The following is a 21,388-nucleotide window of genomic DNA, read 5'->3' as shown; positions in this document are numbered from 1 at the left end:
TCTCTTCTTTGTTGTTGCGGTTTAGTTGTTTTTTTTTCGCTACTTGACCGAGTGCCACTTAACGACTCGGGCGATGAGAGCGACCCCATTTCCTGCTCGTTTTTAAATTCGCTCGGGCGAAAATGAAAGAATAGAAGAACAGATAATAATTGGCTAAACAGTGAGAGAGGATGATATGTGGATAGAAGTGCGGAACGTATACTCTGACTCTGGCTTACGAATATTAAAAAGAATGTTGCCTTGCACCAGATAGTCCGAGTCTCGTTCTGCTATAGGGGGTATCTTTTGAGGTCAGCTCTTCTTTATGCAACAGCGGGGATGCGCGCATCTCCACTATTACACTGTTGCATCTCGAACCGCGTACCTGACAGTCGATACGGCATAATCGCTGCTTATCGCAATGAATGATTGTGTCATTAGAGTTCTGGGACACCGCCTGGATATAAACCTAAGAATAACTACTATTCCTTGATGCACTGTTCACTGACCGGTTAAAGTAACGGCAAACAGAAATATGTGGGACAGAATTATGGCGAATTTCTTCGATCGTTTCTTTATGTCGTCCTTTTTCTTTTCTTTTTCTAGTATATTGGTTGTTAATATTTTGTTGTTTCATATGAACCCCACTTTGACGGATATTGTCAGTGGTAGGGGCGTGGTCACGAACGAAATGTTTTTTTTTTTTAATTTTGCCTCAGGGCCAATATTCCCGTGAAAATTCCTGAACTATGATGCTTGTGAGAAAAGAGGGGATCCAGAGGTGCGGACATTTTTTGTGAGCGTTATGTTTTAGCAAAAACGAGTGGTAAATAGAAATGAGCACTTAATTACAACCAAAAAACCTTGCGAATATGACCACAAAAGGATAAGGTGAGCTAACATTCAAAAGCCGTAAAGTTGAAGGATTTCGTTAGTAAATGCTCTACAACTGGCCTGTTTACTTGTTCAGTGACATGCTTAACAACATAAATGGGCTGGCATTTGCTCGTATCAACAACCCTAGCTTAACTTATGCTTTCACTGCGTTCGGGCCCAGTTAACATCAGATGCTTAAAGCGTCACTTCGTAATTATTTCTGCCGACGATGCTTTCAGATTCGGGCCTTCATGAAGCTGCACCAAGACGCCGGCGATGCGCTCTCGGAAGTCACCACAGTAGGCAACACGCAGTTGAGCTTTGACGCAGAGGCGTTCAGCGTCACCATCGTGTGCCGAACGGACGCCGCCGAGGACGAAGCCGAACCTCCGGGCTCTCCGAGTGGCAGCCCAGAGACGACGCAGAACTCTGCTTCTTTGCCGGCGATTGCCCTGAACACTCCCGGTCCGCCTGCTACCGAGCCGAACCAGAGCAAGGTCGAGCAGCAGAGGGTAGCCGCGGACGCCCAGTCTCGCCTCTACAGGTCCAAGTCCTTCCTGACCCGCATGAGATTAGGCAACGGCCTTGTGCAGCGGCCGTCGGGTGTGGCCGTGTCCCCGTGGTCGTCGGAGATCTTCGTCGTGTCCATGGACAACCACAAGGTGTTCACGTTCGACTCGACGACGGGTCGGTTCTTGCGGTCGTTCGGCAGCCGTGGCCAGCAGGAGGGCGAGTTCCTATGCCCGTTCGGCATCGCGCTGTCGCCGATCGACCAAGAGATCCTCATCACGGACAAGTGGAAGCACTGCATACACGTGTTCGACCGGGACGGCAACTTCCTGCGCCAGATTGGTATGAAGGGCCGCTCGGCGGGTCACTTCCGCAGCCCCGAGTCCATATGCGTGGACAATGCCGGGCGGATCTACGTGTGTGACACGTGTAACCACAGGATTCAGGTGCGTATATGGCAAATGCTTGCACGCAAACTGAGTTGTATCGCAAATCTGATTTCTTCTTTGTTCCCTCGCTTCATTTGCACATTTCGTGCCCCGCGTGCACATGGTACTTCACACTCGGAAGTATCTAGAGCTTTCTTGCAGTTACTTGACCACTTATGGAAACGATTCGCAATTAAAGGGCTCATTCGTGCTTGAAAGTGTGTGTATAAAAGTCTTAGCAATATGATCTTTTATCATGATCGTGCTCTTTGCACGTTATAGTGGAAAACATGAACGTAGATTTGTTGTTATTTCTTTACACAATTAAGCACTCAGTCTACCAATAACGCGCAGGTTCTGGACCACGACGGCATCTTCCTGCGAGAGATCGGCACTCACGCTCAGCCCGAGAACGCGTTCAACCGGTCGCGCAGCATGTTCCAGGAGCCGACGGGCGTCGCGGTGAGCGCCGACGGCCAGCGCGTCGTGGTGTGCGACTTCGGCAGCCACCGAGTGCACGTGTTCTCGAGCGTCGGCGAACACTTGCACACCTTCGGCCAGAAGGGCGCGCTCAAGGGCCACTTCATGCATCCCGAGTGCGTGGCGGTGGACGGCCGGGGCTTCATCCTAGTCGGTGACAGCGGCAACGGCCGGGTGCAGATCTGCCGTCCAGACGGGCGCCATGTGCGCACGTTCGGCAACAAGGGCTCCAGCAGCGGACAATTCAGCTGGATCTCTGGCATCGCTATCACAGCGCAGAATGAGGTGGTCGTGTGCGACTTCAAGAACCACTCGGTGCAGGTCTTCTGAACACACGTCGCCCGGAATGTTTGCTTCGTCGTGATTCTCTTGTGTTCCTGGTCGCCTCGTGCGCGGTTTGTTCAGCGATATATTTTTACAGCGTACTGGTCAAACTACGTACGCACGACACAAGCGGCATTAAGCGCACGCGCGATTGACGTATAGACGTGGAAGTTGTCGCGTTCAGCAAGTCGCAGGTATGCACTCGTATGCGTCTGCATGTATACCTGATTATCAGCGGCGTGTGAACATGCTTGAGATCAGAGGTGCGCATGTGTTTGAGCTCGGAAGGCCAAACTACGTGAAAACGACGTGTGGGGCATTAGGGATCAGTTACCGAAGTGCTCGAGGAAATTGTAATTTTTAACGAGCCGATGCTTGGCGTGTGTTTATTAGGGCCGACCCTTCAACCTGACACCAGGTAAGCGCGCACATGTGATCGTAATGGCTACTTATGTGTTCACGTGACACCCGTGGCATTAAAAGAGCATAGCAATTCTTGCGCTAAAACGTGCCCACCGCACGCACATCGTGCGGCTCAGTGCAATCAACTCTGTCAAGAATGACGCAATGCACTCCACAGTACCGAATCACGACAGCACGCGGGAATGCGCATTTGCTATGGATAAATAGCGCACCGATGCAGCGGACGGTCGAAGTTTTGCTTAGGCAGTTTAGTCTCCCCGGATACATGTACTTTGTGCTGATTCGCCGCACAAGTTCTTACCAAACAGCGCCGCCATGTGTCGGGCGCGGTGCAATGCGACATTAGCTTTGGTCAGCAGATCATACCTCCCGTGCATTATAGCTTTGACCATTTTGGGAATGGGCGTTCTGGATAAACGAAAATCTCGCGTGTGCAAATTATCAACTCTCTAAATCCGAGTCTCCGTGATTGGATTTATTGCTACGGCTTTGTTTCTGTGGCGCCATTTTCAGCTCTTGTGCATTAGTTTCTTTATTCTATTACTTTGCAAACGGGTGGAAGTTACAACGCTTTTGAGAAATAGGAAGATCCCTTGATGGTTGGAATTTGGCTCCACACATGTTGCATTCGGGAGGTGTTTATTGAAAGCAATAATTCGACGTTTCCCATTTACCCGATTCGATTAAAAAAACTTTGTCGTAGCGATCGGTTTTGTTAAAGATCCCCTCCAAGGACAACGGCCTTCGGCGAAAGGAAAAGTAAGACAGGCAGTGCGCGGTAGAACGCTTTGTAAAATTATTGTCGGAGCTCGTCGGAGCTTTGTAGCAAGCAGTTGCTGTCTTCTTAGGCGTAAAAAGTTATTGTGCTAGGAGTTCGCAGTCTGAATATTTTCTTTTTTCCGCTACAGCTGAAACTACAGAAAGATAGCATATTGGGCACGTGGTAGCGATAGCACGTCCTCCAGAATTGTTGCGTGGTTTCGGAGCATACAGGTTAGTCTAACTGTTCAGAGTACTTTCTGCCAAGGTTGCAAAGTAGCTAAAAATAAGAGTGTGTAGTGCGCCTTTATCCTCATGGAATAGCTGTTTTTCCTATATGTGAACGCGGTCGTCCACTTTGGCCTTCATAGTTACATTGTCTGTTTTAGTATAAGGGTTCTTGGTAAAATCTTATGAAAATGAAATGTAAGAAAAACGAAAAAAAAAGCTGCGTCAAAGCTTCCGTGTACCGTCTCGAGCCAAACATGTTAAATAGCGTCACTGTATAGTAGCGAGCTTAAATGAGCGTATTTCTTTCGAAGAGAGTGAATCGTCTGGTACATAACACGATGACACGAGTCGTCTCTTACGTTGCAAGAATTGAATGCCGCACGTGCCCTTTCAACAGCCATCGAAAAGGACAACCACCTACCTGAAGTGAAGACGTGCGAGCGTAAAGCATTTCCACAACCACGAAGCATGCGTAAAAGCAGAGTCTACAGGCATGTTTAACAACCACTGACACTTGAGTGCCGTTTAATATCAAGAGGCGCTATAGAAGTCATATGTATATTGACGTTAAAGTGCAGTGTTTACAGCGAGCACGTCCCGTGAAGCTGTTCTTTTTTTCTACCATATTCAGAAGTGATGGCCTGACGTCACTTGATGGCCTGACGTCATCGTAATGCCCCTCGTAAAGCGTCGAAGGAAATTCAGTGTCTTGGGCATGTTAATATAAGGCATTCCTTTATACGGACTCGACCAAGTCAAGTCGTGGCGTCAAGTTAAACATTCTCCATTACGGGGTTTCATTGCTACGAAAACTTGCAAGATGTCAAGAGGGATGAGCGTGTTGAGTTTTTAAGCTTACATGACTTGTCTTCTAGTAGCCGAATTCACATTTTGTAAAGGTTAGTTGAGGGTGAGTCTCAGCATGTGCCGCCAACAGGCCAACTGCAGGGTAACACTCCGAGCCATCGTCGAGACTTGCTTATGTCGACGGCTCACGTTCGTGGATCCGCTGGACTTGTGGTCGATTTCAGCGCTCCCTAATATTACAGAATTTTGGGATTTGGTACCCAGTAGGGGCGTAGCCAAGGGGGGGGGGGGTTGGGGGGTTCAACCCCCCCCCCCTCGAATTCTTTTAGTTTTGCTTGCGTATATAGGCACGCACACATACAAACGCATGCACGAACATACATAAAGTATGGTTGAACCCCCCCCCGAAAAAAATTTCTGGCTACGCCCCTGGTACCCAGGTTCGCTGGGTATGCGTGACCGCGCCTTAGCTGTTATAAAATAGGGTTTAGCATCCGTACACCCAAACGGGGAAGGATTGTGCTCTAATATAGATCAACTCAAGCTTCGGGCACGGATTGGGTACGCACGCTATTTTCAAAAAAAATGCGGGCCGGAACGCTATAACCCAAAAAGAGGTTAGCGTGTGGAGCTTGTGCAGTGATGGGAACCCAAGGCGATTACGTACGCAAAGATCTGGTAATTTCTCTCTAATACCATGTATTAAAGGGATACTGACGCTAATTTTTGAAGCCGAGTTTAATGCGTCATACAAATCTCCTATATGCAGAGACTGCTCTGAGCAAGTGTGGAGCTCAGTAAATTAGCATAAGATATTTTATTTGATATTAAAGTAAACTTTCGCATGGTGCACCTACTGCCATCGACACTAGCGTGATGTAACGCCACAGTATCAATGCTGGTGACCTCACGCACCAGTATGACTCATTGTGATGGCGTCAGGTACCAAACACGCGAGATGTTCACTTCAGCGTCGTCAGCGGAGCCACGGTGCGGAGCGGCCTCGGAAAACGCCACTATATTTTGCGAGAGCACGTGACGAGAAACCGTGTCGTGACGTCAGGGTACATTAGGAAACAAAACTAGCTTTTGAAAATGCGTCGTAATTAATATTCCAGGGCGCACTCAAGCGTCCCAGTACAATTTCTTGGCTCTTGAGGACTCCGCATTTCACTTGACGCAAAAAAAAATAAAAATAAACGAGGGCTGAAAATTTTTCGAGGGAGTACCCCTTTAATAGGCGTTGAAAGAGCACGTGCGACACGTGTGGGAATAGCGACAGCGTGCGATTATTTTTGGAGTAATGGATCTCGCTGCTTTGTATATACAATGGTTGCGCGCGGAAGGACCTGCTCGGGCTGCAAGACATGGTCGGTATCCCTTGAAGCTTTGAGTGCTCGTGCTTTGTGCGCATTATATGTTCATGTGATGAGTGAGCCCTGTTTGTCGTTGGAAACCTCTGCTGTGTGTTCTAGTATGAAAAATAAAAGTTGAGTTGTCGTTTTGCGCCATTTGTACTAAATTCGCCACGACGAGAAGTAGAATTGATGCTGCCGCTAAGCGCAACAACCGAATGTACATACCAAAGAGTGATTCTCAGCAACCACAGATATCACGGTAAGTGTGATTGAAAGTACGACGACCCCTAGCCTTCAAAGATGCGTTACACAAAAGAAAAAAAAATTGCACGAATGCACACGCTAATATATACCGGGTGTTCAAAGTTAAGCTGTATGGTTTTCATAAAATTCAGCACTGGGAATAACGTGAAAACCATCTTTGCAGATAAGTTACGTATCCAGGGGAACTCAAAGTGAGACAATAATTATCGCTGTCAGTCGCTCAGTTAACTAACATTGAATAATGAACTTTTTAGTGACTGCAGCAAGCGGGCATGCGTGTATTGAAAAGTTGGGGGCAGTCGCGTTTCTATACGGTTCCAGTTGGAAGAACTCTTCTAGCCTGCCAGTACTCCGAGATAACCCGCTGGAAAGTGTAATTGTGGTTTGCATGATTACGCATCCAAGGCGGTGAGGATCGGTGCAATTTTCCTCCCTGATGTGACGAGCAGTCATTACTTGCTATTGCCAGCCGGTAGCAAAAGGGTAACCGTTATCATCTTTTCCTATGCCTTCGACCCGTTGTCAGATTAAACGCCGCACGCAACCGCCGAGGCACATTGGGGAGGAGCATTGCGCCAGCGCTTTCTGTCTTGCATGAGTAATTATGCAAACCGCGATTAAACTTTGCAGCAGGATATCTCTCAGCACAGACATGCTAACAACTCTTCGAAGTGGAACTGTGTATAAACACGACTGCCTTCAATTTTACAATACAAACATGCCCGCTTGCTGCAATCACTAAGCAGTTAATTATTCAACCTGATTTAATTGGGCAGGTGACAGCGATAATTATTGTCTCACTTTGTGTCTCCCTGGGGCAAAACTTATCTGCAAAGGTGGTTTTCACGTATCTCCCAGGGCTGAATTTTAAGAAAGCCATAAAGCTTTATTTTGAACACCCTGCATAATTGTTGGGGTTTCGCGTCCCGATAAACCACGATAGGGCTATGAGGGACGCCGTAGTGGAGGGCTCTGGAAATTTTGACCATGTGGTGTTCTTTAACGTGCACCTTAATCTAAGTACACGGGCCTCGAGCATTACGCCTCCATCGAAACGCGGCCGCCAATGGCCGTGATTCGATCCCGCGACGTTCGGGTCAGCAGTCGAGCACCACAACCGCTAGACCACCGTGGCGGTTGAACACACGCGCTGGGACTGCGAACACGTGGTCATAATCTGTGTGTGGGTGTACCCTTCTTATCGCTATCAGGAAAAGAGGCGGCTAACGTGGGAAAATGCTGTTATTAGAATGTACCATGCGCGGCGCTTTTATATCCACTTGTTCCTGTATATGGCGCATGCGCACCTTGGTTTTCTTGCGGACCCTCTTCTTTCATAAAACCTTGTTGCTAGTCCCCACGCGCGTATTCGGGCAGTTTTTTTCCTCTTGCGTACGAGTCTCTGAAGGCAGGGTGTCGTCGTTCTTTCAAGGTATGTACCAGCAGGCCCAGCACCAGATTCTTCTACTCTAAGTGTGAATTGCCTTTTCTCGCGTTATCAATGCTTGCCGGATCATGTGTTTTTGTTCATGGATGTCGTTAAGACAAAAAAAAAATAGTCACAGCTTCGTCGCAAGGGCGCAGCAATGAATGCGATAACAACAAACTGGAATCTCACGCGAAGAACGGCAAGCAGCTCAAAACTTGCAGCGCGCTGCTCAATACTCTTAGTTAAGCTGATATTGAAATGGGCGGAATCCCGCTGTCTCTTATCAAGTGTAGGCTGTGTAACCACGTGCTAAAAATGTAGCTGTTTGAGCTAGCGCTACGCCTGTGTCTGCGACGTAAAGGACATTAGTGTGAGTATACTGTTTGCTTACGTGCCAATATATGTATTCTGTGCAGCCGGTTGCCTTGTGTTCTAGTAAATTTGGGGACATCAAACACTGGAATGAAGGTGCGAAGTTCTGGCCAGCTGTTCAGGAACACCGTATACCATTTACTACCTTTTGAAGGCGAAAGCTTGTAATCTTGAAGGCGTGGATGCCATCAAAAGCACTAAAGCTTGATACTACGTTGAAAGTGGCAAAGCATGCTGCTTGCTTGTGCTTGAAAGCACTACCTTGCACTACGTTTTCATCAGAAGAGCCGCTGAAAGGTATTAAGTGCACCACCACACAACGCTTGCACCTGCCTTCAACCCAGTTGCGTGTCACGCAAATTATGTTCGTAAAGTGGTATGGGTGGGCATCACACTATAGAATACACGCAGTTAGTGGACTTGCTCGCGCATTTTCATTCGGCTCCTAGTTTTACAGCGAAAGCTGTTATGAGATCATTTCACCGGCCGTTTTTGGCGCCGTAGTTGTCCGCCGCCGCCGCCGCCGCCGCCGCCGGTGTCCGTAACCGGTATCGCTCGAAATAAGAAAAAAAAAACTAAATAAGAAAAAAATTCCAGGATGGAACGAGGTTCGAACCTGGGCCCTCTGCGTGGGAGCCCAGTATTCAACCTCTGAGCCATGCCGGTGCTTGAGACTGCTTTGCAAAAAGGTCCTATACAGGCTTCATGTCGGGAAGGAACCACATTAGCATATGCAATATAGCGCAGTAGAAGAGTAAAATAAGCACCAAGCGTCGCACAACGCGAATTCTGTAATCAGGCGTCACACAATGCTAATTGCGCAACGAGTAGGTTGTTGAATGCTTCCAACCCATTACAAAGGGCTCTGCCATAATTCTTCCTCGTCATCAGGCACAGCATCAACAAAGTGCGCAAAATGGCTTACATGCGTTTAGCAGGTACCTCGGCTCTCCGTAGAATGACGAAAAATGGCACAGTGCCTGCTGCCCTACTTCTCAAAAATTACAATGATTTATAGCGTAGTGGGTTCCTCGCAAGTGCACTTGTATTGGTTGCCAAGGAAGCCCATAAGCGCATGATCCATTTCCTCGGGCTCTCAGTAAAGTTCTCCCCCCCCCCCCCGTCTCTCTCCCACGTCAATATATGTTCTACAGCGTGACGGGAGCGGGAAAGAGCAACCGGGCGTCACCCAATGCAAATTACATAACTGATGGGCCGTTTAAACCTTCCAACCCATTACAAAGGGCTGAGCCATAATTCTTCATCGTCATCAGTCGTCGCGTCAACAAAGTGCACATAATGCCTTACAGACGTGTAGCTGGTGCCTCGCTTCTCCGCAGAATGACAAATAATGGCTTAGTAGGTGCTTCACAACTTCACAAAAATTGTGATTTATGTCGTAGTGGGTACCTTTCTAGTGTACTTCTATTGTAGCCCCAAATGATCTTACAACGTGCTCTAGAAACGCCGCTCTTCCAGCTTTCGCTGTGACTGTGCTGCGGTTTCAGCGCAGGCCTGGCGTTTTTTCTGTTTCAATTACAATTATCCACTCGCGGCGAAGCTGAAAACACCGCACCGGCATGATTCTCGTGGAGCGTTGTGATCGTCACAGACAGCTTTTGTCTGTTCTTCTAAGAGCAAAAAAGAAAAGAAAAACTATGTGAAGACCATATTTATGAGGTCTTCGTGTGCCTGTGTTCAGCGACAGCTGTGATCAGCTCTCCCATAGTAGAGATAGTAGAGCATGCAATCCTATTAGTCTCTTTTATCTCTCTCTCTTTTTTTTTTTGAACACGTACTCCTTCGACAATTGGTACATCCTTCTTGGGACGGGTTATCGCACTCCCACTCTAAAGCTACTCTGAATCATATCTATTTTTCTAATATTTTTTCTAAACACACACACACACACACACACACACACACACACACACACACACACACACACACACACACACACACACACACACACACACACACACACACACACACACACACACACACACACACACACACACACACACACACACACACACACACACACACACGCGCGCGCAATAGGAACAAAGACACACAGATATTATTAAATAGGGGGTGTTGCTGGAGCCAAAGTTTCGACAAGCAGTTGCTTCTTTTGTCAAAGAAGCAACTGCTTGTTGCTTCTTTGAAAAAGTTGCTTTAGCACTGTGCGTGCGTGCACCTTCGCCACCCTCCCCCAACGACGGAATCTCTTTCACACATTTCGGGTCAAAGGAAGGGGCACAAATTTCTGAAGATATTCATGCGGGAAGTTTCCGCAGACGTTTGATTTGCCTGCGCCACCCTTGAACCGGTTCGCGGTGGGGCACTGGAGGTTCAGGAATTGTGGCGCTCGAGGTCAATGGTGCTGGAAAAACTCGAGAAATGAGCGGCGTAGCCGCCCGGTACCGACACGGTGCAGGCCGTAGTTTCGTCCGTTTAGTGTGCGTTGGCCGCATTGGTTTGAAAAATCTCTAGAAAGAAGTACGGTAGGCTTCTGCGGTGCTAGCACACCTGTGGTTGCCTGGAAACACCAGACGACAGTGAATGTAGTTCGGACTCTTCGTTCGAGTGACTCTAAGGTGCAGTTCTTGAAACTGCGTTGAGCAGGCGGTATTTGGGTTCAAACAGCGCTTACCGCTGCCGTGCTGCCGTGTCTGCTGGCTGCTGCTTCGCACCCGTTTGCTCCAATCCGGCTCCGTCAGAAAAATTGTTAACCAGCCCTGCACCTCTCTTGCAACTTTTGAAACGAACGTAGTGGGCTGTCGAGGTGGTGTCACGTGCTGCACCGATGAAACGAATGGCAAGGTGCAGCTCCTCATAAGCTGGTTCAGGTGAATGAAACAGACAGTATGTGTCAGGAAGCTTTTCTATGTCTCTGATTACGGACAGCGTATTCGCAGTATGTGAATGCGCTTTCCTTGGCATCTCGTTCTGGCAGACTTGGTGGCTTCAGGTAGTATGCGAGGGATTATTGGTCAGCTGCCAGCGCGTAAAAAGATCACGTGCTATGTGACGCCAGCGGGCAGACAAAAGAGTGTTCCACACTCGCCGCCTTGGCTGCGATAGGCGCCTACTAATACTCATAGGTTTAAAAGCACACATATACCCCATAAAGGCCGAAATAGACGGTACGATTTTCCATGCGATGCGACAGCTGATGCGCAGGTGCGGCAGCCGTAATCGTGAGCTTTCATGGCATCGGACAGCCACCATTCTGGCTTCCGCACCGCCGCGTCGGACGTCGCATCTAAAGGAAAATCGTGCCGCCTGTCTCGGCCTTCAAGTGGACGGGAGGATGACCGCCGCCGTAGCTCAGTGGTAGAGCATCGGACACGTTATTCAAAGGTCGAAGGTTCGGTGCCTGCCAGTGGCGGCAAGTTATCTTTTCGTCCACTCTACTGTCCTCACATTTGTATCCTAATTGCTACATATAACACCACCATGCTTTCCTCGACCTTATTTGTCCGTTAGTTCTCATTAACAATATGTGTAGAGTAATTGGAAACGTAAGAAGAGAAGAGATTGTCAACCAAAATCAGGCAGATGTAGTTTATTCTCTCACAGTTTCCATGATATTGCACTGTTTCAGAGGTTCTATATGAACTGCCCATTTAGCAAAACTTAGTCGAACGCTTCAGTACCTATCTCCGCGGAAAATCACGTATACACTCCTAAAGAATAGGATCACACGAGAAACATTATTTACAGTGGTTTCATGTTCATTTCCGTTGACGAATGCAGAAAAGTGTGTTCCCACTATAATACAAACATAAGCGAAAAATGATCTCTTTTGACTCCCACAGTCATGCGTTTGTTTTTGAACTTGCGAGGCCGAAAGGAAATACATACAAATTTGCGTAACGAAGCAGCCGGTGTGACTGTGTCTCAACGTTAAAAGGCGTTAATGACTAGAAATTTGCCTATTCTTACGGCATACTAAATACGGAACAATTATGACTAGAATAAGGAATTTGTGAACTGCACACTTCTAAGTCTCAGCTAGAATAATGCGCGGAAAACAAAAGAACAACAATTCTAGACTCGCAAAAACCTCGGTTTCGCAGTTTTGCACGTTCAAAAGACGCCGATTAGCGATAGAGACTCCTCACGCGTTCACTGAAGGTATAGGCAGTGAAGTTAGAAATAAAGAACATATTTCTCCATCTGAACTCATCGCAACATCACTTCCGACGGGGAGTCTACATCGACTGTTTGGGTGAACTAATCGGTCTAACCGAACGCGCCTTTAGAAACTCATAATTCAGACCGGAATGATTCGTAGTTTCTTGATACTGGCAGTCTCCTTACAACTGGCAACAAACGGATGACTCTGACCTTCGCACTTTCGGGACAAGACCCTTGCTTATCCAAACTGGCGTAGTCCCAACTCCGCAACCACAGCGTTCCCTCTTCTTGACCGTCATCTATCCTGAAGCATGCTCTACAAATGTCTCATGCCTTTATCCTCGAAAGTGGCAAAAGTTGATGCTCCGAGAAATGATGCTTACCTCGCCTATCGAGCACGAAAGAAACCGCTACTCTTTCAATGTGCGCACTCAACGGTCACCGCAAGAGGACACAGTCCTGAACTGGGGCGGCGGCCACTACTGGAGTCCTCGGATCGCTGTGAAAGAGCAGCGGAGTACGGGTCCACAGTCGCGGAACACGATATTAGGTGCGGAGGAGTGTCGGGACGGCGGTCCAAGAGAGGAGAGAGAGGCGGGAGGAGGGGGCAGCAGTCAGCGAGGCGCGGACACACGGCGGCTAAACCGCAAGATGGCACGATCATCACTGGGTTCCATTGTGGCAGCCGATGGTGTCTGCGGTCAGGGTGAGCGTGGTAAGAACGCTCCTCCGGTTCGGGTTGACGCCCAGGTTCTCCCAGTTGATCCAGGACAGGCGCGCTGTCAGATCTGCGCACACGGGCGGATATAATTGCAATGGTTAGAGTTGTACGTCCCAAAACTACGACATGATTAGGAGAGACGCCGTAGCGGAGAGCTCCGGAAATTTCGACCACCTGGGGTTCTTTAACGTACACACCAGATCTAAGTAACACGGGCTTCTAGCGTTTCGCCTCCATCGAAAAGCGGGCGCCGTGGCCGAGATTCGATCCCGCGACCTTCTGGTCACCAGTCGAGCACCATAACCAGTAGACCGCCGCGGCGGGTAAACACGGGCGGAGAGCGCAAAGTGTCACGGTTGGCGTTACAGTGTTTCTTTCACGTGTAGTATATACGCCGAATACAGCGGCACATCCGAAGTTTTCATCATAAATAGCGAATGAAATGTGGAGGTGCCGTAAGCGGGAAAGCGTTCGAAGAGCCATTTTGAGAATGCTTCTACAGAAAATGTCAGTGACAGATACAATTATGTGACAACAGCTTGAGTTGGGGGAACGAGAATCAGGCAGGAGGAGGGGAAAATATAGGAAACGTAGGTAGTTTAACCAGGCCTGAGCCGGGTAGGCTACCCTGCAATGGGGAATCGTGAAGAAAAGTTAAAGAGGAGAAGAGAAAATTAGTAAACAAAACGAACATAGAGTGGGCTGCTCCTTATTGAGGAAGGAGATAATAGATGAGAACAGAACGAAAGGTATGAAGAGGAAATACAAGTTGCTTTCACGCTTGAATGTACCCAAGATGTCTATAAGTAGTTGTGCGAAATTAAATACGGGGCCAGACGAAGCTTTTCAGAAAGCAGTTTATAGAGCGTCCACCGTTCGATCCCGCACAGCTGCGGTTGCCGCATTCCGACAGGGAGGGATCACAAAAACAACCGTGTACCGTGTAATGGGCGCTCGAAAGGACACTCCTGGGGATCAAAATCGATCTGGAGTCGCTCGAGTAGACCTGGTACACTAAACGCTAACCGTAACAACAAATATGTCAATGGGACACGCTAAGATATAACTTTTTTTTTCTCCTTCTAGGGAAAGGTGAAAGTGGTCTCACCTGAGGTGTTCCACTCGGCGGCGTGCTCGCCCTTGAGCTCACCCCGGAGGCACTTCTCGATGTGCGTCAGGGGGTCGTACTGGGAGACGAGCACCTCGCGCAGCAGCGCGATGTACGCGATGGCCAGCCGCAGCGTGTCGATCTTGGACAGGCGCTTCTCGAACGGGAACGTGGGCACGTGGCAGCGCAGCTCCTCGAACGCCGTGTTGATGCTCATCATGCGCTTCCGCTCCCGGATGTTGGCCGCCCGGCGCTGCACCTTGTACGGACCCGCGAAGCCCGGTACGCCCGCCGAGCACGGCAGCGGGCCGCCGCCGCCACCGATGGGACCGCCGCCGCCGCTAGCGCCGTACTCGTAGCAGAAGCCGTCCGCCGAGGCCGGCCCAGCGCCTCCGCCTGCGCACGTCCAGCATCCTTCATTAGTATGCCGTATGCCTGATATCAAAGAACCAAGGACTCGCTCCACACATTCAACGAGATTACAAAGCACTGTCAGCTCAGCGGAAGGGTCTATCCCCCCGGTCCACGCAAAGCCCTCCAGGCCTCAGTCTTCCACCCTTCGCATGCTGCAGACTGGGTCCTATCCCAGCCTAGCCAGGGTCAGCAGGTACACGGACTCGTTCGAGCCCAATTGCGCGGGTTGCGCAGATCCCTTCTGCACTTTGGAGCACATGCTCTGGCGGTGTTCCTCGTTACGGGACCACGATCATCTCACACGAAAGTAGAGCGGGCGGAGACGCTCAAAAGCTCCGACCTCGCCGCTCAGCTACGGGCCGTCCAGAGGGACCGCGACGCTACGGTCAGGAACGGCCTACCCGTCCCGACGTGGGAGCAGCCCGCTGTGGCTCCTCCCCATAAAGGGGTTTTCGAAGTCGCCGCTCAGGAACTGAATAAAGCTCATTGTCTGTCTGTCTGTGTCATAAAACCAGACATAACGTTACAGCTGTTGCCTGGTTTAGTTTGACGCGCGGAACGCTGCTATGTCGTTTCCGACAAGGAGTTGGACTTACGGACGCCCATATCTCGTTTCACACTAAATCGAGTGGCGAACATTGCCAACTGCAACCCTTGTGGCTTGCAAGAATAGACTACAAAGCAACCCCTTTGCAAATTTCCGTTACACCGCCATCAGAGGCTTACCCTTCAAACAGCCCTACAACACTTATATGAGAGTGCGTTAACAGAAGGGAACATATTGGGACCCTGGCTTATCTGGGTTGTACAAAGCTACAAAAGCGTTGCTGCGCTCTTTAAGATGCACCAACATATGCGACCGCTTGTGTCGAACGACATTATAAACGCTTGTTTAATACTACCTATGAATTAGGTACTGCGGATAAACGTCTTTTACAACTAGGCTTGCGAGAAGCAGAGAGTCGATATATTTGCTCGATTTTCTCGAGGGCACTATAGGCACCGTGCAGTCGAGTTTTCCCGTGTGACTGCAGCGCCAGAACGCACAGCCTAGCGGATAAAAAAAGCAACTTTGAGACGATGCCAGTCAAAATTGAACGCAATGCGCGCGTCTTCCTCCCTGCATTAGTGGGCGGAATGTGGCCGGGCTACACGGGGGACGCGTTCGCGCGCCTGTTTTCTGCGTGGCCCTAACGGCCAATGTCAGCGAACTTGGGACGGGCCAGTGCGAGCAACGCAGCTCCCTCTGGCCAGTGGACGGTGCCTATACACAGTTCTGCATTTCTGGAACACTCGGGGCGCCATATATATCATCCGACTATACCAAGGCGTTCCTACAGCGACGACATCGAACTTCCACTATGTTGCCAGGCGCGGCCGCACACACGTTTGTCAGCATGGTCATGACTCACCGCAACAGCTGCACCGCATAGCCATGACCACGGTGTAAGACCTTCCTTGCGAGGTGCGTTCCACGAGAAAAGTAACAGAGGCGCGCGTCCGTTGATCCAGTGACGACAGCGGATATTTATCAGGGGGGGGGGGGGTGACATAACTTCAAGACCTCAGATGTTTTGCGTACCGTTGCAATAGCAACCGATGTGATCGGCGGCAACGCCGGCGTTCGTCGCACGTTGCGTTTTTCGCTCGCAAAAAACGCGGCATGCGTTTCCAGCTTTAGTTGTTAGCGTGTCATAGCCGCGTTCATTGCCGCGTTCGCTGACTCGAGGAAATTTACCCTTCCTCTACGGTCTCAGTGTGGCTATGCTAAGTTTCTCTCATCGTTCCTTGGCTTTGCGTGGCTGGGCTCGCTTCTCGCTCAACCGGTTAATGCGGGACAACAACGGAGTCATGCGAGAAGAGGCAAAACGGGCGAGCGATTGCATGGCAAAGCAGGTTAGGAGACAATTCATAACTGATACCCCTCGTATATGGACCAACAGACAGCTTATTTTCTCATGACGTCACGTGAAAAGACTGCTGGCGTCACGAACGGTGCCGGAAGGACTGGAAATGTCAGAAGATACTAACGCGCTCGGACTTTGGATTTTTGGAGGCTGTTTAGGGGCCCTTTAAACGTACAACAACAGAAATTTTGGTGAGTTTGCACGAATCCGAGTAAACAGCGCAATACCGACAAAAAAGAAAAAAAAACGTGAGGCAAGATATAGACGGAACGAACGCCTACTGAATATTGCTGAATATCAGGTACAACAAAGAAAATATAGCCCATCGAAATACGGCATCTTTTCAAGTGCATAGTGCAAACTACCCATGGTAATGGACGCGTTTAAAATATCAATTTTTTTTTAACATATCAACATCAAGTTTAACGCTGCAAATATATGAACTTGCGTTTCGTACAGTGCAGCAGGAGTTGAGTTTTTTCGGTGGATAGCGTTCATGTTTCGGAACGCAGGTTGGTGCCAGTCATACTTAAAGAGTGCGGACACTCTGGCACGCATCGAAACCATGAATCCATTGCTTCCGATGCGTACTGAGTGATCCATAAAACTGCGGATTGCATCACACAAGAAGGAGAACTTCTGGGAGCAAGCGCGCATTCGATGCCGCTGCAGGCAACGCCTAACAGCATCACTTGGCTGCTGATGTACAAATGAAAGCGAAAGTGAAGCACGATCTCACTGTATCACTCGATATTATAATATTATAAAAAATCGTTGGGCAGGACATGTTGCTAGCCGAAGTTTCGACAGGAGGACTTGCCTTTGTCAGGAATCAGGTCCTTTCGTCGAAACGTTGGTTCTAGCGGCATTCCTTGTTCAACAATTCCATGCCATTTCAAGCGTCCATTTTTCATTACAGCTTCTGTCTTAATCGACCTGATGGGATACTTAAGGTCGTGCTTAATGTAAAATCTCAGAACAGTATAGCGCAAACTAAAAAGACAGGGCTTGCAAACACGGACACAAGAAAGAAGTCAGGACACCACAAACTCTCTCTAACAATGAGCGAAAGAATGAGCGAGAGACAAGAAGCGGACCGATATTTGTTCGTAAAACACACCAACAACTTCACTGATTGCCGTACAAGTGTGGTGTATAGGGTCCCTTTCAGCTGCGGCCGCTTCTACGTAGGACAGACGGGCCGCTGCATTAACCAGAGATTATAGGAACATAAGAGGTCGCTAACCGGAGGCTCACCTTCTAATCTATCTTTACATTGTAGCGAGTGTAAGTGCACGCCAAAATTCGATGAATGCGCAGTGTTGTACCGGCCCAGAAATGAAGAAACGCGCCTGATGATTGAGGTATGGCATATCGAGAATAGTATCAGCGCACGCGTGAGCCAACCGCCGATTAACTTGCATAAAGATAAAATCAAATGCCTTAACAGTTGTCTTCCCCGTAGGCGCCCACGCGTGCCGGATTGACAGGTTCGCCTATTGTATGTGCATGCGCAAATAAGTTTTCGTGCCCTCTTTCTTTTCCGCCGTTGTGCATCTATTCAGTTGTTAGTCGGCGTTTGTGGTGTCCTGACTTCTCTCTTGTGTCTGTGTTTGCACGCCCTGTCTTTTTAGAATGAATACTTACCAACTAGCTCAGCTCTGTTATTCTAAGTAGCGCAAAGAACCACACGGACGGCGACAGGTAAAGACGGGACACAGCGCTAACTAACAACTCAGTGTTTATTGCACGTGATCGCATATATATACACTTTTGTCACGCCAGCCGCCTGTTTGATTGTTCGATCGATTGCCCTGTGTGCCCCCCCCCCCCCCCTCTTTATTTCCTTCGCGCAGTGTCGTGTGTATATATATGGAATCACGTGCTATAAACACTGAGTTGTTAGTTAGCACTGTGTCCCGTCTTTACCTGTCGCCGTCGTGCGATTCTTTGCGCCACTGTTCTGAGTTATGCACTACCAACTAGCCCATCAGTGTGTCCTTCTGAAGTAATATGTTTTCTTTTAGAGCTGCAGTGAGAATAAAGAAGGAAGTATATATTGCCGTGTTATATTTGAGGGTAAATAAGTATAAGGGGATGCTATCGCTCTGCAATGATTCCCTGAACACGAAACATTGTTTTGCGCGATATGTAGTCATAGTGGTGACACATTAAGGTCCAGACTAAGAATACTCGGTATTTTCAGCAAGAATGCATAAAGCAAAACGTTCTCTTGGGGGGCGTGAAACGCTTCGAAGCGTTAGTTTTCAAAGTTAGCTTAAGTATATCTTGTAGGTTTACAGTGCGTATGTTCAACGTGGACAATGATAAACGACAGGAAGTAACACTTGTGATATGTCCACTAGATGAACCAACTAGCTCAATAAGACATCCTGTCAAGTAACCGTTTTTATGTATATACGTGCGCTTAATCAACACGAAACACCGAATATGTCGTCTCTCTCTGTTTTTTGTTTTTTTGGCGTCGCTCAGCACATTACACTTATAGGCCAACTATATAGATTCTATTAAACGTTGATGACATATCAACACAAAAGTCTAACCGATTAGCAAAGACAAGAATTTGGAAAGACATCGCTCCCGCAGTATAGCAAGGATTATTCACACCATACGATCATTTGAAATGGAGCGAAGAGAATATACCGGAAATAAGACGGTAAGCAAAGATGAAAGGTGCTGGTAAGCGCAGGCAACGCTTGCGTGAGGAATGGCGGCTAGACACAGTTCGTGATTACCGTAATGAAAAGATCCCATGTTCGGAGGGAAAGTAAAGCCCGCGGAATTATTGAATACAGCCAAGTACGAACGTTTCCTCGTGTACAAAAACAAAAAAGGAAAAAAATAACAAACTCGAATTACAGCTTATCCGCGTGGTTTTCAAACGGTGATAACTGGCGATTGTAAACATACACCTATATAGACTCGTTAAGCGTCCCAACCCGGATAATCTCATTCCGCTGCTTTATACGTAACACCAGCAGAATATATAGTAGCTACAGGAAGAGTTTGTAACATAATGAATAACGTTACGTTACATTAACAATGCAGACCTTTACAACTGGACTCAGTTACTGGAGCGCGTGCCGCATCAAACCTAGCTACGCACAGTTGTGTTGGCAAGTGTTCATCGGCACGGAAAGCCGGCTTATACTGCACGGGCACACCATCATTACCAAGGATCTCAACTACTTAGCAAAAGATTGGTTTAAAAAAAAACAAGCAAACAATAAGCCGAATAAATGCTGCAGCAATGAAACCGCAGACCCGTTGTTGAATAATGTTAAACATAACTTTCTAGTTCTTTGCTGGACGACAACGAAAGAAGCTAACGAAATGTAAGAACAGAGTGCACGTCCAAGTTGTTCTTGTAGCCCAGAATGACCGATGTACACGCACGGAGTCGCGCGGCAAAGTTTTCGCCCAGCACATCTTATACACGTACATTATTTCACATTGTTTCATTTTGCGATTGCTAGAAGAGTATAGGGCTATTGTCATTGCTCCCATAGCCAACAGAACAAGTCAGATACGGCGGCCTACCTATACACACTATAAAAAAGTTTACGAAGGCAGGACTATAGTACAACTTTCAAGTACGAGTGAGCCACTGTTACCAGAAACACTAGTAAATACAAAGTTCCAGATATACGACTGGAAGTGAGTACCACGGAAGAATCTGCACGCACGCACTGCGGCGCACAAGTCAGACGTCGCCAGAGAACAATAGTAACACAAGTCCGCGATAACACGATTCAATGTAACAATTAATTTCACTTCGTGCGACATCATACGCGAACTCACAATGCAAAATGCACAGGCTCTGAGGACACTGTGGAATTTCAGGACACTTACCAGCCAGGCAGGTCGGATAGGGCAGTGTCTGCGGTGGTAGCGGTCCGGCTCTGGTGGCGAACTCGCACGCGGGCCTCTGGAGCTCGGCCGAGGACGGCGATCCGGGTGAGTCCCTGTCTCCCGCCGCGTCTTCGAGGCGCATCGGGTGCGGCGTCGATCCTCCAGCCGCGCCGGCAGACGCCGCCGCCGAAGACGTGCCTCCGCTGCCGGACGAGGAGACGCACGGGAACCCGGCCAGTTCCTCGTAGGCCGGGAACTCGGCCGCCGCGACGCCGAAGTCTTCGGGGAAGTGCGCCTGCTGATGGCCGGCGGTGGCCCGGTGGTGTGGGTGCCGGTAGTGCGGGGGCGCCGGCGCGAGCTGTAGCTGCTGCTGGGACGGCGGCGCCTGGGACGTCGATGCCGACATGGCCGTGCGCTGTCCGCGATCCCTTTTTATACGGCCAACGTCAGAGGCAGCAGCGGCCGCGGCGTCAGCCGGCGCTGAAGAGACCGCACCGCGGCGAGGGAAGAAGTCGGGCGCATAGAAAGAAGCAGCATCCGCTGCTGCTGCAAGCGACAAGTCCAATTTCTGGACGCGAGCGCGAGCGCGCTCCCCGGCGGCGCGCTGCTGGGGAAGCGAGGCTTTTTGGCTCCCGAAAAAAGGGCCGCGCGACCAGCGTGCGTGCGTGAGTGCGCGTGCCCGAGGATGCCCCCCTTTCCCTCGTGCCTGTCTTCACCCTCGCCCTGGACACGTCCCGAACAGGGACGACGACGTCGACGACTTTGCTCCTACTCAGTACACGCTTCCACTAGCGCAAACTTCTGCCTGGAGGAAATAATAAGGGGGGGGGGGATCCCGATTGACGCCGCGTTAAAGCAGAAACGGCCAAAGTGCAGAACCGCCAGGGGCAGTACCACGCGCGCGCGAGCGCGTCGCCGCTCAAGCCGAAGAGCGCGGTCGAGCCGCGGTTCTGGTTCCGGCACGCGTGGTTATTGAAAA

The 21,388-nt window shown here is 49.2% G+C and overlaps 2 protein-coding genes across 3 annotated transcripts in view; one reads left to right on the top strand and one right to left on the bottom strand.

The window, feature by feature from the left end:
- The window catches only part of LOC119387650 (RING finger protein nhl-1), a 61,030-nt gene extending 54,706 nt beyond the window's left edge, over positions 1–6,324 (top strand). For both annotated transcript variants that reach the window (XM_049413602.1, XM_049413601.1), the window contains exons 4-6: positions 1,095–1,811; positions 2,148–5,088; positions 5,258–6,324. In XM_049413602.1, coding sequence (XP_049269559.1) covers positions 1,095–1,811; positions 2,148–2,603 — 1,173 coding nt within the window. In that variant the 3' untranslated portion in view covers positions 2,604–5,088; positions 5,258–6,324. The remainder of the gene's footprint in view (positions 1–1,094; positions 1,812–2,147; positions 5,089–5,257) is intronic.
- A 5,472-nt stretch (positions 6,325–11,796) lies between these two features.
- LOC119387649 (class E basic helix-loop-helix protein 22) lies at positions 11,797–20,815 on the bottom strand. Its single transcript, XM_037655111.2, has 3 exons — positions 20,410–20,815; positions 14,216–14,611; positions 11,797–13,174 (listed from the first exon to the last, which is right to left on the bottom strand). Exons 1-3 carry the CDS (start codon positions 20,813–20,815, stop codon positions 13,050–13,052), a joined length of 927 nt encoding a protein of 308 aa, XP_037511039.1. The 3' UTR covers positions 11,797–13,049.
- Between the last annotated feature and the right edge of the window lie 573 nt (positions 20,816–21,388).

Source organism: Rhipicephalus sanguineus, chromosome 3 (assembly GCF_013339695.2).
Source record: "Rhipicephalus sanguineus isolate Rsan-2018 chromosome 3, BIME_Rsan_1.4, whole genome shotgun sequence".
Classification (NCBI taxonomy): Eukaryota; Metazoa; Arthropoda; class Arachnida; order Ixodida; family Ixodidae; genus Rhipicephalus; species Rhipicephalus sanguineus.
The sequence above is the reverse complement of the archived record's forward strand: the minus strand, read 5'-3'. Positions and strand labels throughout refer to the sequence as shown.